Genomic DNA, 18,405 nt, shown 5'->3' with positions numbered 1-18,405 from the left:
CTGCACAAGATATTGAAGTCAATAGAGGGAATGAGTGAGAAATAGAGTGAGGAAATAGGCACATGCTGAGTGTTTTCCAGTAAGTGTTTTCTCTCTCCCCAGAGCTGGATTCATAGCTTTGCTCCTCAGTACATAGAATATCTTTCATGCTGCTGCTTCTTCTGAACATGTACTACATAGAGACAGAAGAAAAGGAATCCCTCATGTCTATGGGTTCTGTGTATGGGAGACCGCATAGCAGCTTGTCTTCACCCACTAACTCAGAGACAACTGATAATTAGAAATATACCGTAGCTTGCAGAGGGGATAACTGGGGAAAAATACAGGATACAGGTCACATATTAGCTGAATATGGTGTGATTCGTTATGTACGCACATATGGCAGCTAATCCTGAAAAGTCACCTCTGTTTTAACTTCGAGAATTCACTTGCATTTTTAGTCTTGGCGTGCTCAATAAAAGACCTGATCGGTACAACTAATGAATATCAATCACACCACATTTAATTAGTTACCAATGCAAAAATGCAGATCATCCCAAATGGTTCACATATCTTTCCTTTCGACTATAAGTGCATATTGTGTAGTATTTGCACACATTTTCTAATACTGTGGCTGTAGGACATATCTTGGTTAGGAATATATTGTATTTTTAGGAATTGGAGGATTTACTTTTGTTGTCTAGTTGAGGAGGAATATGTGATCGTCCCCCAAACAATACATGGAGCTAGAACATCCATTCCGAATGTGAAATGAGATGGAACGTGGCAGCTGCTGTCATGTATCCTTCATATCTGACACCGTGCCCTGGCAGGATCGGCGCGTATCTGATGAAAATGACACATAGTCTGCGGGCTCCAGGATTTCTTTACAGTGCGGAGTGTGAGAAGTTGAAGGGGTTTTTTTGCCATGGGCTTATGATTGCAGGTGAAGGCCATGCTATGAGTTCTCCTAGCCTAACCATCTGTCAGAGCGAGAAGAAGCGTTATTCTGAAGATGAAGGGAGATTTATTGTCTGTTACAAAAATCAGAAAGTCTTCGCGAATATAGGATAGACCGATATAATTTTACATTGAGTTGATTCTTCTGGTGTAGCTCTTCAGGTGGCCCCTGTAGCCAATGACTGGCGTCAGTGGTCTTGTGCCATCAACATTAACATCACTGCTAAGATTAGTGATTAGCTGCAGCGGTCACATGTTGTACAGGGATGTCATCGCTGCAGATTTGTAAACAAAGACTGGTGGGGAGCAACGTAGAGGCAGCACTGGAGCTCCAGGGACTCCAACAAATAAGTTATTATGATTGTCCTAGGCAGATAAACTCTAAAGAAAAACTAACCTTACGAACACAGTAAGACTTATTTAGGATAGGAATTCACCATAATGCCTTCATACATTCACCCTGAGTTTTCCCAAGACTTTGTGACCTTCTTCCCTAAGATAAGAAGCCCTAAGGAATTCAGTGTATGAAAGGACACTTTATGGCTTTTCCATTCTCCAGTTTACTTCCCTGGACATTTATCCCATAAATGTAATTAGTTAGAACAGACCCATATAAAGTGTCTGACTTCTCAACAACCTTATTGTTTTCTTCCAAATTACACTTTGGGAACCTCAAGCTTCTTAAAATGGATCTATCACAAGATTGCACAATGCAAACTGCATATATTATTAATAGTTCTCAGAAGAAACCTAATGAGACTGGTGTAATTACTTTGTAAATCTATGTCAGAATGGCTGTAATATTCCTTGTGAAAGTTTAAACTAGCTTGATTTACAGCCCCTCACTGTCCCTGAATATCTGCATTCCTAGCCGAATTGACAGCTCTTCAGTGTCCCCCACCCCTTCCTACTGCTGTATTAATATGTGGCAACTGAGCATGCTTGAAAGCTCAGTGCTGCTCCACTGTGCTACTGAAGTTCTGCCCACCTAGCCTGATTGGCAGCCCCTCAGTGTCCCTCTTCCCTGCTGCTGCCTGATATCTGCATTCCTAGCCAAAATGACAGCTCTTCAGTGTCCCCCACCCCTTCCTACTGCTGTATTAATATTTGTCAACTGAGCATGATTGAAAGCTCCTCAGTGCCGCTCCACTGTGCTACTGAAGTTCTACCCACCTAGACTGATTGACAGCTCCTCAGTGCCTCTCCTCCCATCTACTGCAGAATTTCCGTCCACCTAGACTGATTGACAGCTCCTCAGTGCCCCTCCTCCCATCTGCTGCAGAATTTCCGTCCACCTAGACTGATTGACAGCTCCTCAGTGCCCCTCCTCCCATCTGCTGCAGAATTTCTGTCCACCTAGACTGATTGACAGCTCCTCAGTGCCCGTCCTCCAAGCTGCTGCTGAATCTCTGTCTACCTAGCCTGATTGACAGCTCCTCAGTGCCCCTCCTCCCAGCCGCTGCTGAATCTCCATCCACATAGCCTGATTGACAGCTCCTCAGTGCCCCTCCTCCCAGCTGCTGCTGAATGTCCGTCCACATAGTCTGATTGACAGCTCCTCAGTGCCCCTCCTCCCAGCTGCTGCTGAATCTCCACCTACCTAGCCTGATTGACAGCTCCTCAGTGCCCCTCCTCCCATCTGCAGCTGAATCTCTGTCCACCTAGCCTGATTGACTGCTCCTCAGTGACCCTCCTCCCAGCTGCTGCTGAATCTCCGTCCACATAGCTCCTCAGTGTTCCTCCTTCCCTGATGCTGCTTGTCAGGCTGGGTGTAGAGTGAATACAATTGAACTCAGGATCTCTTTATTTAGCTGGACTCATAAAATGCTAATTTTAGTATCAGTATTACACAGTCATTTTGATTATGGAATTTCAAAGTAAGTACACCAGCTCCATCAGGTTTCAGAATCTTTTTAATAATGTATGCTAGTATTGTAAAATCTGCTGACAGATCCACTTTAACAAGTCCCAAATGCGTCACGTGTCAAACGCTGTAGCATTGATATTTCCAGTTTTATAAAACATGATCTTTCCTAAACTTTGATAGGAGCCATGTTAAAAATATCTAGATACAAATAGCTTAAAGACAAGGCGCTTTTTTGTAAGCTTGGGTCTCCAGGATGTGTTCTTTAAATAACCTTACTCTTTGGCCCCTTGCTTATTACTACGTAGAAGCCGGCGTTACCCCCTATTTCCTACAGAACAGGTCTTGCACACAGATGCCTAGTTTATTGAGGTCGCTCTTAATGTCAAGCGATGCCCACAAGACACTGGCCTGTTCTCTGGCTTATTATGTAAATGGAGTCACAGGAAAAAAGAAAACAGTTCAGTTAAGGAAAGCGATTCTATCTTGAGCACTTCTTTTTCTTTTACAGAAGTGTTTGGCTGAGCGGGAATATATCCAGATGGAAAGAATGTGCTTTGTAAGAGGCAGTGAATGGTACAGATTGTTAATTTGTACAAGGCCATGCCACAGGGAATCCCGGCTTACACTTCTATGACATAATTCCACCGGAAAGCAACGTATCGCTTCCTCTTTTTTTCAATCAAAAACAAGGGAAAAAAAGGGAGAAAATTGGCTTCTTTTCTTGAAGGGTTTCCATAGTTTAATATTCAGGGCATGAACTTCGAAACTTACTGTCAAGCTTGTGTGAAAGAATTCTGTATGGCTGGGGCATAATTATAGGGGGTGGAGAGGTTGTAGATGCACCTGGAGCTTACAGAGGGTCACAGTGGTAGTTGGCACCTGGTACATACTGTAAATTGAGGCTCAGAAGCTTTAAATCGTCACTGTTGTTGTAACAAACTTTGGATAAAAAATAGTAAAGGAAATATAAGACACTGTGTGATATATCTTATCAGAGAAATAATAGAAAAATGTTTAGAATTGAGAGTCCTCAGTGGTTGATACCTTTTAATGGCTAACTGAAAAGATGGTAACAAATTGAAAGCTTTCGAGACTACCCAGGTCCCTTCATCAGGCAAAGACTAATACAAATTCTGAAAAAAACACATATTTATGCTCAATACAGCCCAGAAAAAATGCCATAGATAAGACAGGTGACGTGAAGCAGAACTACCATTATGTGAGAGTGGTAAACAGTTATGTCCATAAATATTGGAACAGTTCATAGATAAGGAGTGTGAATGTTTTATTGGTCATGTAAAGCTGCATGAACCAGTTAACAGCCTAAGTATGTAACAGTACAGACACAGAGGGCTATTAACTGCATGAAGTGTATGAGAACATGATGCGAGGAACCTGATTATTGGTTTTTTTTTGTTTGTTTGTTTGTTTTTTAATGGGCCACACCGGGATTGTTAGGTTAATGCGTTGAGGCGGTAGGCCATTCTGAACAAATGCGTTTTTAGAGCACCCTTAAAACTCTCGGGATTGGGGATTAATCGTATTCACCTGGGTAGTGCATTCCAAAGAATTGGCGAAGCACGTGAAAAGTCTTGGAGACGGGAGTGGGAGGTTCTGATTATTGAGGATGCTAACCTGAGGTCATGAGCGGAGCGGAGGGCACGGGTAGGGTGGTAGACTGAGACCAGAGAGGAGATGTAGGGTGGTGCTGAGCCATGGAGTGCTTTGTGGATGAGGGCAATAGTTTTGTACTGGATTCTGGAGTGGATGGGTAGCCAGTGTAATGACTGGCACAAGCTAGAGGCATCGGTGTAATGGTTGGTGAGGAATATGATCCTGGCAGCAGCATTCAGGACAGATTGGAACGGGGAGAGTTTGGTAAGAGGGAGGCCGATTAGTAGAGAGTTACAATAGTCCAGACGAGAATGAATGAGTGAAACAGTAAGAGTTTTTGCAGTTTGGAAAGTAAGAAAAGGGCGAATTCTAGAAATATTTTTGAGATGCAGATAGGAAGAGCGAGCCAGTGATCGGATGTGGGGGGTGAATGAAAGCTCGGAATCAAGGATGACCCCAAGGCAGCGGGCATGTTGCTTGGGAGTAATGGTGGAACCACACACGGAGATGGCAATGTCAGGCAAAGGTAGGTTAGTAGAGGGAGAAAACACGAGGAGTTCAGTTTTAGACAGGTTCAGTTTCGGATAGAGGGAGGACATGATGTTAGAGACAGCGGTAAGACAATCGCTGGTGTTTTCTAAAAAGGTCGGCGTGATAACAGGAGAAGAGGTGTATAATTGGGTGTCGTCAGCATAGAGATGGTACTGGAAACCAAATCTACTGATTGTTTGTCCAATAGGGGCAGTATACAAAGAGAAGAGGAGGGGGCCTAGGACTGATCCTTGAGGAACCCCAACAGTAAGGGGAAGGTGAGAGGAGGAGGAACCAGCAAAACATACAGTGAAGGAGCGGTCAGAGAGATAGGAGGAGAACCAGGAGAGAACGGTGTCCTTGAGGCCGATGGAGCGGAGCATAGTGAGGAGGAGCTGATGATCCATAGTATCGAATGCTGCGGAGAGATCCAAGAGAATTAGCATGGAGTAGCGACCAATAGATTTAGCTGTTAGTAGGTCATTAGTGAGGGCAGTTTCAGTAGAGTACAGTTCTGCTTCATGGAAAGTATCTTATAATTGCAATATGTAAATTGTGATATATTAATGGAAACTTCCCCCTAAAATACAAACTCACCCATGACAAGCTGTCCTATAAGTCACCATGATTAGTAAACCTTCCCCACTTTGTGTTTTGATTGTTCACTATTTCTAACATATCTGCTTTCTGTCATTGAATAAAAAAGTTCTCGTTTATACCCAAAGGCTAAAACCCTGCCTTGATCATGTCATTTTGGACTGAAACAATGGAAAGCGAATTAGGAGTGCACAGATGAAATGGTGCTGAATGCCTGGGTTCATTTTCTCTGCACGTGGAGCATTTACATTGCCTTTTGCTTTGTTACAGTTGCAAAACAGAAGAAGACATGGAGCAGAAAGGTCCTCTTCATCCTAGGAGTTCTTTTTATCTTGGGGATAGCTGCTTTAATTGTAGTAGCAGTCGTGCAGAACAGACCTCTTCCAAAGAATCTCAAGGTAAAGTCTTTCCCTTCATTATCATTTCCCATATATGAGTTAGGCTCTGTGCACACGTTGCGGATTTTGCTGCGGGTCCGCAGCAGCTTTCCATGTTTTTACAGTACAATGTAAACCTATGGAAAACGCAATTCGCAGTGCCCATGCTGCGGAAAAAAACATGCGGAAAGGCTGCGGGTTACATTCCGCAGCATGTCAATTCTTTGTGCGGATTCCACAGCGGTTTACACCTGTTCCTCTATAGGAATCTGCAGGTGTAAAACCGCAGGTCCGCACAATATCCGCATAAAATCCCTGGTAAATCCGCAGGTAAAACGCAGTGCCTTTTACCTGCGGATTTCTCAAATCCGCTGAGGAAAAATCCGCAGAGCTCAAAACTACGTGTGCACATACCCTCATAGTAACGACTAGAAAAAATGATGGAGCTTTACAATGATTTTTTTTGTGTGTGTGCTGAATTGTTATTGTTTATTGATACCATTTTGGAGAACAAACAATCTTGTATTTTGTTTTTCTTTTTATTGTATTTTTTTGGAACAGCAATTATGGCGTATGAGGTTTTGCCTTTTAAGTCATTTACTATTTGAGTTAATTGTTTAATTCTATTTTTTTTATTTCTTTACTTGTAGATTGGGAAAAGGGGCATCATTTCAAACTTTGAATGTTATTTTTTTTTTTAATAATTACTTTTATCTTAGTAATTAGAGACAATCCTTTTGTTGTATCTAGTACAATACATCACAGTATTTAGTAAAATTGCTGTTTTATTTATAGCTGATTTTTTATGGTCTTTACCAAGAGATGAGGATCATAGGGTAATAATACAGAGCAGCCAAAAAATACATGCCCCCTGAGAATAAGTTGAGCCATGCCTCACTGGAAAAGTCCATAAAAGTTGGCACTAAATAAAAAGGTCCATATCTCTGGAACCATGTGGCGGATTGATTAAAAAAAAAAAAAGTCATACTGAGGAGAGAAGTGAGATTAAAATAAGAGCAAATACTGCTCACTTTTGACCTGGTGACTAAAGTTGAGCAAATTTTTAAAAACTCGGTTCCGATTATTATCGGCGGCGAATATCGTTTTTGCAATATTCGCCGAACGTCATTGGACTCAATGGGAGTAGAAATGAACGACTATGGTCGGAACCCATCATCAAACATAAATTCGGCACGAATAGGATACCAATATGGCATGAATGTGGCCAATTCGGATTTTGTGACCGATTCCGAACATATTCACTCAACTCTACCGGTGACAAATCCTCAATGTGAACACAGCCTAACACTGAGCAAACTCTGCTGACTGAGCAGCGCAGTGATACGTCCAGTGACCTAGGTTATGGCATCTTACAGTTTAATTTATTTATACACTTCCTTGAGGAAAAATAGAAGAACAATGCAAGAAACGGTTCTAAGAAAAGATGATAAAAGAACAAATATTTACTAAAACAGACATGATGGAAGTCATGAGAGGTTTCTTTCAGGTTGTAAAGTGCACAAACATGTCAAGATCAGAAGTTTTATATAAATATATATATACACTCACCGGCCACTTTATTAGGTACACCATGCTAGTAACGGGTTGGACCCCCTTTTGCCTTCAGAACTGCCTCAATTCTTCGTGGCATAGATTCAACAAGGTGCTGGAAGCATTCCTCAGAGATTTTGGTCCATATTGACATGATGGCATCACACAGTTGCCGCAGATTTGTCGGCTGCACATCCCAAAGATGCTCCATACAAGGCAGGATGGATCCATGCTTTCATGTTGTTTACGCCAAATTCTGACCCTACCATCCGAATGTCGCAGCAGAAATCGAGACTCATCAGACCAAGCAACGTTTTTCCAATCTTCTACTGTCCAATTTCGATGAGCTTGTACAAATTGTAGCCTCAGTTTCCTGTTCTTAGCTGAAAGGAGTGGTACCCGGTGTGGTCTTCTGCTGCTGTAGCCCATCTGCCTCAAAGTTCGACGCACTGTGCGTTCAGAGATGCTCTTAGGCCTACCTTGGTTGTAACGGGTGGCGATTTGAGTCACTGTTGCCTTTCTATCAGCTCGAACCAGTCTGCCCATTCTCCTCTGACCTCTGGCATCAACAAGGCATTTCCGCCCACAGAACTGCCGCTCACTGGATTTTTTTTCTTTTTCGGACCATTCTCTGTAAACCCTAGAGATGGTTGTGCGTGAAAATCCCAGTAGATCAGCAGTTTCTGAAATACTCAGACCAGCCCTTCTGGCACCAACAACCATGCCACGTTCAAAGGCACTCAAATCACCTTTCTTCCCCATACTGATGCTCGGTTTGAACTGCAGGAGATTGTCTTGACCATGTCTACATGCCTAAATGCACTGAGTTGCCGCCATGTGATTGGCTGATTAGAAATTAAGTGTTAACAAGAAGTTGGACAGGTGTACCTAATAAAGTGGCCAGTGAGTGTATATATATATATATATATATATATATATATATATATATATATATATATATAATTTTTTTTTGGGGAGGGAAAACTTTTTAAATCATAAAGACAAAGCTAAGATGGTTCTCTACGTAAGTATTGACAGTGTTGTACATATGTGAATTGTGGGGTCAGGGAACTTTCCTTAGAGAAAGATGCTAGCTATGTGTAACCCATAATTAAGATGGCAGCGCATACTCCATAATATGCCTTATCTCCCCTTGTCAGGTTTATTTTCATTGTGCAGCTTTTATCCAGGAGAGAACCTCATTAGTGTCAGCTTCAGACTGTAACGTACCATTTACTGGGTCTGGGAGAGATTCCAGGACTAAAACTGCTGACAAATGTGCAAGATTATATACAGCATTACACAATGAGGCGGCTCTTCCATGTTACAATGTGCCATCCTATATTTATCCTATATAGGCGTACATGTTCTGATGCCAGCGCAAACTGCAAGTTGTGTCTATGTACATAGGTGTCGGCGTGTGATGCTGCTTATATCCTCGTCAGTTCGGCATCCGGTCCGACAAAATGCATGCAATTATTTAAAGGGATACTCCATATAAATCAAGTTATTCTTTTAGGCACTGTGTGCTAGATCTGAAGGAGTCTGACCTCTGGGACCCTCACCGATCGCTGGTATGGGGGTCCATGTTTTCCCCATTTTAACAAAGTGGTCACACATGCACATTAGTGCTTTATTCAAAATCTTTTGGAACTGATTAAGATGGACAATGGATACGTGAGAGCTTGTTATTACCAGAATACCCCTTGCTGTATTCTTGGCAGAGAAAATTCATCTTTTATACACTCTGTTAAAATGTAGACTACAGCAGACCCAAATACATTATCTTTGTGAGAGGTGAATTTCACAAATAGGGCCCCTAAAAATTGGACAAGTGCTATCCATCGTTTTGACAGATAACCCTCGTCCCCATGTTATACTATGGCGGTGTGTACATGTCTGATTTTATTTTTTACATCGTAGGTGTACTTGATCATAGGTGTACTTCGTCGTAAGTGTACTTCTTCGGCTTCGTAGGTGTACTTCATCGTAGGTGTACTTCATCGTAGGTGTACTTCTTCGTAGGTGTGCTTCTTCGTAGGTGTACTTTATCGTAGGTGTACTTTATCGTAGGTGTACTTCATCGTAGGTGTACTTCATCGTAGGTGTACTTCTTCGTAGGTGTGCTTCTTCGTAGGTGTACTTTATCGTAGGTGTACTTTATCGTAGGTGTACTTCATCGTAGGTGTACTTCATCGTAGGTGTACTTCATCGTAGGTGTACTTCTTCGTAGGTGTGCTTCTTCGTAGGTGTACTTCATCGTAGGTGTACTTCATCGTAGGTGTACTTCTTTGTAGGTGTACTTCTTCAGCATCGTAGGTGTACGTGATCATAGGTGTACTTCATCGTAGGTGTACGTCTTCGTAGGTGTACTTCATCGTAGGTGTACTTCATCGTAGGTGTACTTCATCGTAGGTGTCCTTCTTCGTAGGTATACTTCATCGTAGGTGTACTTCTTCGGCATCGTAGGTGTACTTCTTCGTAGGTGTACTTGATCAGAGGTGTACTTCATCGTAGGTGTACGTCTTCGTAGGTATACTTCATCGTAGGTGTACTTCTTCGGCATCGTAGGTGTACTTCTTCGTAGGTGTACTTGATCAGAGGTGTACTTCATCGTAGGTGTACGTCTTCGTAGGTGTACTTCATCGTAGGTGTACTTCTTCGGCATCGTAGGTGTACTTTGCTCTTCCCTCGACAGGGCAGATAAGTACACCTGTGCAGGAGCGCGATGCCGAGGAGACTGTGTATGGATGACGCGTCGCTGCATCATCCGCAAGAAGAAGGGGCTGATCGAAAGACGATGGGAGGCACCGGACCAAGAAGAGCGCCACCCCTTGGACCGGACCGCCCCACAGGGCATATAATAAAAGATCTTTTTCTTGTCTTGCCGGTTGGGTTGTGGGCAGATATACAGCATTATAGAATGCTGTGTATCAGCCCTGAAAGGTGGTGGTCTTATATCGGCCAAAGCTGGTGACAGGTTTGCTTTAATAAATAAATGTAAAGATAGTGTCATGAAGTGCACAGATGAGATGTGTCATAAAGTGCCCAGATAAATAATACACAAGGCTCAAATTAATACTTCATTGAGTGCCATGAAATATAAAGGAGGTGTCATAAAGTGCACAGATAAATACAGTACAGTCAGATCAATACTTCATGTACTTCCCAGACACATGAAATATAGATAGTGTCGAAAGTGCACAGATAAGTAATACATACAATACAGTTACACATAAATTTCTTCCTAGAGTGTCCAACAGTGCCATGAAACATAGAGATAGTGTCATAAAGTGCACAGATAAATAATTCCCAGATAAACATTCCCAGATAATGGTTCATGCAGCTCCCAGTTAGTGGCATAAAATATGAAGATAAATAGTATCATAACGTGCACAGATAAATAGCGTACACATTGTGGAGATAAATGGCGCATGTGACCAGACAGTGCCATACACTTATTATATAACACCAACACATTGCTAAAAATGTCTTCTACTATGTTCCCATGTTCAGTAATCATCTGTTAGAGCTCATACTCACTTGCGAGAAACTCGGATGAGTCTCACATGTTAATACCCGGCGCTGCTGCCGGCATTCAGATCGGAGCGTGCGGCCGCATAAGAATACATGCAGCCGCACGCTCCGCTCCTGAGTGCCGGGTGCAGTGCCGGGTATTGTGTGCGAGACTCATCTGAGTTTCTCGCAAGTGAGTATGAGCCCTTAGGGCGGATCCAGCAGCAATCCGTTACCGAAAAAGTTATGCAGACTCAAACTTTTCTTGTCCGCCCAAAAAAAACCTGATTTTAACTGGATCCGTTTTTTTTAACATTGAAGTCTACGAAAAACAGATCTGTGAAATATCCATCTGATTTTCTCCCGTTTGAAAAGGATTTTTTGTTTACTCAATCAATTGTAAATGAATGAATACTTGAAAGTTCACATGTCCAGTTGTGGGTGAAATATTTATTTTCCCACCTCCTATAAGCAATAAACGGGAGAAAAATGCATGGCTCCTTAACGGATCTGTTTGTCATAGACTTCAATGTTAAAAAAAACGGATCTAGTTAAAATCAATTTTTTTTTTTCAGGCGGACAAAAATGTGTCTGAACAACATTTCTGTCAACGGATTGCTGCTGGCTCAGTTCTAAAGGATGACTACTGGACTTGTGAACTTTTACATCGCCCAGATAGACCGTGCACAATGGCTCATTCACAGCTACTAGAGATTTACTATCAGTATGTCCTAGAGGCGGCTGTCCAGATACGAGCGTTCAGCATGCTAATGTTACGCCGGCTATACTCATTAGATGGCTGTTGGCTGAACATTGCTCAGGCCGATCATTCAGCTGACAGCCATCTCAGCGACACTCCCATACACAGGCGCGCTTGCTCGGCCGATCGCTCCTGTGCTCTCCAAGGAACCCGCCAATTGACACGTCGTCTGGCGGCTTATCTAATGGAGAATAATGCGATTGGCTGTCCGAAATTGAACATGTGCCATCTACCTCTCTCCTGACCAGCAGTTGACTGGTGTCCACATACACACTAGACCGTCGGTCAAACCTCTCTGATATTGGCGGGTTCAGCCAACATTAATCTAATATATGGGGGTCTTCAGGCAGTGTTCGGCATGCTGCACTTAGGTTTGTACTGAGGAGGCAATCATTTTACCAGTAAAACTATCAGACTTCATTATAGTCAAGCAGATGCCATCAGTGTCTATCCCCATGTAACCCCAACAGGTATTTTCTTTTCCAGCTCCTATGACGTAATGGAAAAATCAAATTCCAAACTGGTTGCAATGGCTAGAAATCGCGTAAATGTTTGACACGTGCTTTACCCGTCATCTGAGGTCTGTTTATAAAGCCATCTAGATTCAAGCAGGTGGCTTCCATTCAGTTTATTATCAAATATCCCACATTTACGGGAAGTCGGAGAACTAAAGGACAAACATAACGCCACGATGTGATTTGCTTTGTCAGGTTCAGAACAATATCCAGTAAGGAATTAATCTCTCCCATAACAACTGCTATAAACACTGAATCATCCGAAACTGGGGAGACCTCAGAAGGACATTGTGCTTCAACATTCTCCTCGAATAGAAGTCGGCATCTTTTTCTGATCCTGAATTCTATTGTTCACATCCAGAGCTGAACTTAAAATTCTGCTGCTTAACAAATGGAATTTGCCGGATCTGTGCTGAGATCTGCCCTGTATATGTGTGCACTTCCCTGTGGTTTATCCTCTTTTGTAATTGTAAAGAGGCCATACACATTGGACTTACGTTGGCCAAACTCACCGATATCAACGGATTTGGCCAACACTCTAATGTGTATGGGGGTGCCGACCAAACCATGGTAAGGAGTTATGTCGATCAGGCATGTCTGACTTCAGATTGATGATTAAATTGTTCTCGACATGCCAGTCGGTGAGTTTCTCATGGAGAACACAGGATTGCTTGGCCGAACGAGTTCTCCTGTATAAGGGACAGTCGGCTGAGATAGCCGTCAGCCAAACGATCTTTCATCCCATAGTCATCTAATGTGTATGGCCGACCTTACTCTGTGTTGTACAGATGATTAAATGATATGTTCATTTTAGAAAACCCACTCTAAGCTAATATGGGGAAATCTTCTATTTTAGGATGCTTATGTCTTGGCGGAAAGCAGTTCTAAAGAACTGCTTTCCGCCAAGAAATTCTGGAGGACCTACCCTGTCCTTCAATTACACAGATTTAATGGAGATTGTGTAATACTTAATTTCTCCTGTAGAGTTGCTTATGAAAAAAATAGCCACTCACTGCCAGGTTTCCCACAGATTACAGAAGGGAACATTTTACTATCTACTTTTCGGCAAGGAACTTTGGTAACAAGTAGAGAATACTGAACACCCCTAAAACATTGTGTCACCCCCCACTATTGCGTTTCTGTACTTTCGCTTTTTGTAGAAGGTCACTTTCATTGTGGAATGGGAACTAGATTTTAGGAATTTGTACTTGAAAGGACTGACAAACCCAAACTCCATGGTCCTATATGGGTTGTCATAATGGATGAAATCACTGGTCTCATCACTGTTTATTAATATCAATGCCACTCACCAAATGGAATCATGTATGGATATTTTCCAAAAGTATTTATACACATACTGTATAATTATCCTGTCGATCCTGTTGGAATCATTGGTCATATATGATTGTCTGCAAAATAGCAGCGTGTATGTATGGTGGGCACAAAGCAGCATAAACAGCAGGCAGCAAGTGGTTAACTGATGGTTTGTTTTCTCTTCTCAGTATGGCATTGTACTGGATGCGGGCTCCTCACACACCAACCTGTATATTTATCAGTGGCCGGCGGAGAAGGAAAATGACACTGGAGTTGTTGAACAGGTGTACGAATGTAAAGTTGATGGTTAGTATTTATTTATTATCTATCTATTTATCTATCTATCTCCTATTACAAGGAAGATTGCACTATGGAGGAAATGTATCGTTAGAAATTTTTAAAATATTATTTTGTAGTTTTTTTTTACGTTTTTGATGTCAGTGTCTATATAGAAAATCCAGACATGTGAACAACCGGGACAATTATTGGACTGCTATCATTTTTTCAAGTGGAAGTCAGTGGGATCCTTATATATCAAATAATGCCAAATTCTGAAATATTGCACATGTATCAAATATATTTAAACTAGATCTATGTTATGCAGAGCTCACTTCTCAGCCGTCACTTCCTGTTCTGTAGAGATCTCCTTTCTGCCGTCACTTCCTGTTCAGTAGAGATCACTTCTCCGCAGTTGCTTCCTGTTCTATAGAGATCTCTTCTCAGCTGTCACTTCCTGTTCTGTAGAGATTCCTTCTCAGCTGTCACTTTTGGTTCTGTAGAGATCACTTCTCAGCTGTCACTTCCTGTTCTGTAGAGATCTCTTCTCAGCTGTCACTTCCTGTTCTGTAGAGATCTCTTCTCAGCTGTCACTTCCTGTTCTGTTGAGATTCCTTCTCAGCTGTCACTTCTTGTTCTGCAGAGATCCCTTCTCAGCTGTCATTTCCTGTTCCATAGTGATCACAGGCTATTATCATCACAGTCAGGAATACAATAAAAGCACAATAAATAAAAACACCGACTCCACCGTTCACAATAGGTCTTGTCCTAGATCGCCACCTCCACTTCTCTGCACAGTGACATCTGCACAGGTCACAGAGCATGTCCACCTCAGCTATTTAATAATTTCCCAATTCTGCTTCTAGAATAATTTAAAAATTCAAATCCTTTTTCCAGCTAATTCCCACACTTGAGAACCATTATAGTTTGCATGGCTGGATCTTTTACTCTTTTTTAAACTTTGGTAGATAGAGCTCTCCCCACCTTTTCCCTCTAATTGTGGTCAATAGACTCCCATTATCCTAACAAGCATGGGGACACACGGGTGCGACGCCAAAATATCAGACTTAAAAAGGGGTTAGACAAGTACTTTTCATGTGACATGTAAGACATGTGAATATCTATAAAAGATGCTTCACCTTGAACCTCGTTACATTAACTACAGCAGAGAGCCGCTGATAAAGAGTGGCTGTCATTCTAGCAGGCTCAGCCTATCAATAGCTGAAGTTCTTACGTGTAATCCTACACTTGGCCTGTAGTGGCCACTGCTGGGCAATGAGCGGCTTACTAAAGTGCTCCAGAAGCGATCAGTTGATTATTGACCTTTTCCTTTAATTATTTTTATATATGAATCTTTGAGTAATGAATCAGAGAAACTTTTGACGTTTTTCTCTAATATTGGTCTTGAATGTGAGAACAGATAATTGTGAGGTGAGTCCTTCAAACTTCCATCTTAGAAGTACGCGGGATGTCTAAACCGTGGTTCCTTCAGTTTATTTCTTTCATTGCTCTCTTTATCCCCACTCATCCATCTTTATGACTAACATAAACTAAAGAAATAGGATATTCTGTTGTGGGTTTCCAAAAATAGACATCCGTGAGTGATTAATGAGACTAAATTCCTGTGTGCAGCCGCTTTTTTTTTTCTAATTTAGTCCAAAGCTGTGAACACCAGTTGGATAAAACATAAGTCCTGGATCTCGTCCATTAGTTTTTAATTTGGATGTAAAGGAAAGTACAGCAGATTTATGAAATGTTTATTTTATTTCTGTCTCACAATGTCAGAGCTGTATGTATTCCAACTGCAAAACTGGCAAATAATCAGAGAAAAAAGCAGGCGGATACGTGATAAATGATGACATCGGCGCAGCGGCAGATTGGTGATTGCTCATGGACAAAGGCACAGTCAATAATAAATACTCTGCTTGGAAGTTACGACGATGTCCAATACTGTATACATACCAATATATAGTATACATATGGAGCGCCCCCGCAGGGCAGTGGGGCACTCGGTACCGAGTCCTTCGGTTCTCAAGGGGGATGTCACGGTGGCTAACCCAGTCCGTGGCCCTCGGGACGTCCGTTGTAAGATGGGGGAAAGGTCTTTAAAGGGGAAATGTTCGTGATGCCACCTGTGGTATTCGGTCAGGGTGACCAACGCTGCTTAGGGATCCGCTGGGGTGATGTTATGGCAGCTAGATGGTATACCTTCCCACAGGTGAAGTATGTCCCCAGGGCTTCCCAGTGTGTAGATGGTGGATGGTGTGAGGCGCAGTGAAGAACGAGGACACAAGGTTGCAGTCTCTTTACCTTTTTACTGAAGGCTTCAGCGTCCACAGTCCAGGGCACCAGATCACAGGGCAGGCAGAGTCCGGCCGGTCCGAAGGCAAATCCAGAGTCCCCTTATCCAGGTGGAAATCAGTAGCCTTCCTCTAGCGCCTGTGTGTTGTAGTACCTCCCTGCTGAGCTTCTCGGTAAGGTCCTCACAACTGTTGTAGATGTTGTTATGTCTCTCTCTCTGTCCCCCTGATGGTAAGGATAGGACAAACCCGTATGACTGATGGCCTGAGGCTTTTTACAGGGACTCTAGCACGCCTCAGCCCCCACAAGTTGCCACCGTGCCTCCTGGGTATAGGTCGGGCAGATAATATGGAATTAGCTGTCCTGCCGGTCTCTGGATCAAGGCATGGAGACGATTGCTCCCTCGGTGTTCCGGCTACCGGATCCTGCGCCTCAGAAGAAGACAGCCTGTGTAGAGCAGAACTCCTTCTGGATTTCCTCTCCTTTTGCTATGACTTCGTTTCTCACCCTCTACAATACAATCCGCTGTTCTTGTCTCTTTCTTAGGATGCTGCCGCATCGGTTGGCAGGCGCAGCTCCGTGGCCTTCCGTCTAGGCCTCTGACAGGATCCCACCCCTGTCAGGGACCAACTACCTGAGCGGAGCTCAGATAGCAGCTCACTGGGTGAAGCCCAGCTCGCTTCTGCCTAACTTCCTATCCAGACCACCAGTTTTACCTAATTGTGAAGAGTGCCCTAATAAATAGGAGCGTAGCTCCCCCTGGTGGACTGGAGTGTGAAGTGTGTTGTGTGGTATGTGATACCTGGTAAAGAGATCTCCTTTATTGCCTTCAGACGTAACATCACTCCCTCTGGTGGAAGAATGACATTACTGCAACGGCCAGGACCCTGGGGCGCTGCACTTACTATGTAGAAGTTATTGCAGACCTGCAATTCATATCACGACCACTGGGTGGCCACAACAAGACACATCTACTATATAATTGTCTAAGGGTCACTTCCGTCTGTCCTTCTGTCTGTTACGGTTATTCGTTCGCTGATTGGTCTCGCCAGCTGCCTGTCATGGCTGCCGCGACCAATCAGCGATGCGCACAGTCCGGAAGAAAATGGCCGCTCCTTACTCCCCGCACTCACTGCCCGGCGCCCGCATACACCCCTCCGCTCACCGCTCACACAGGGTTAATGCCAGCGGTAACGGACCGCGTTATGCTGTGGGTAACGCACTCCGTTACCGCTGCTATTAACCCTGTGTGACCAAGTTTTTTACTATTGACGCAGCCTATGCAGTGCCAATAGTAAAAGCATCTAATGTTAAAAATAATAATAATAAAAAAAAATGATTATATACTCACCTACGCCGCCTTTCCCGCTCCTCGCGATGCAACCGGCACGTTCCGGTCGCACGGGTGGTCTGGCAGAAGGATCTGCCATGACGTCACGGTCATGTGACCGCGATGTCATCACAAGTCCTGCGCGCCTGCACGGAAAGGACCTGCCGTGACATCACGGTCATGTGACCGCGACGTCATGACAGGTCCTACACGACAAGGACCTGCTGTGACGTCACGGTCATGTGACCGCGACACGGTCACGTGACCGCGACGTCATCACACCCTGGGACCGGAAGATGCCGCCTGCACCCCACACAGGCGACAGTGCTACAACGCGCCTGCGGAAGGTGAGTATATGTTTATTTTTTATTTTTTTAACCTGTGTCATACGTGGCTGGGCAATATACTACGTGGCTCTGTGCTGTATACTACGTCACTGGGCAATATACTACGTCACTGGGCAATATACTATGTGGCTCTGCTGTATACTACGTCACTGGGCAATATACTACGTGGCTGGGCAATATACTACGTGGCTGGGCACTGTACTACGTGGCTGGGCAATCTACTACGTAGCTGGGTAATATACTACGTGACTGGGCAATATACTACGTGGCTGTGCAATATACTACTTGGACATACATATTCTAGAATACCCGATGCGTTAGAATCGGGCAACCATCTAGTATGGTATAAACATCTCCTGACAGAGTATCTCACAATTATGTTTTTTTTTTTTTCAAAAAGATGATCATCTCAGGGTAGGTTAAGCCAAGAACAAAAGTAAAGAACAAATCTGTAAGTGTAATTATTAAATACTCTTTAAAAACACCAATAATCCAAAATATTTGGAAACCAATTTATTATTATTATTTATTATTATAGCGCCATTTATTCCATGGCGCTTTACATGTGAG

At 43.1% G+C, this 18,405-nt stretch overlaps 1 protein-coding gene across 1 annotated transcript in view; it reads left to right on the top strand.

Moving 5' to 3' along the window:
* The window catches only part of ENTPD1 (ectonucleoside triphosphate diphosphohydrolase 1), a 104,741-nt gene that overhangs the window by 70,934 nt on the left and 15,402 nt on the right, over positions 1 to 18,405 (top strand). Inside the window, exons 2-3 of the mRNA XM_077258356.1 lie at positions 5,819 to 5,946; positions 13,770 to 13,887. Coding sequence (XP_077114471.1) covers positions 5,819 to 5,946; positions 13,770 to 13,887 — 246 coding nt within the window. The remainder of the gene's footprint in view (positions 1 to 5,818; positions 5,947 to 13,769; positions 13,888 to 18,405) is intronic.

Source organism: Ranitomeya variabilis, chromosome 4 (assembly GCF_051348905.1).
Source record: "Ranitomeya variabilis isolate aRanVar5 chromosome 4, aRanVar5.hap1, whole genome shotgun sequence".
NCBI classification, from domain to species: Eukaryota; Metazoa; Chordata; class Amphibia; order Anura; family Dendrobatidae; genus Ranitomeya; species Ranitomeya variabilis.
The sequence above is the reverse complement of the archived record's forward strand: the minus strand, read 5'-3'. Positions and strand labels throughout refer to the sequence as shown.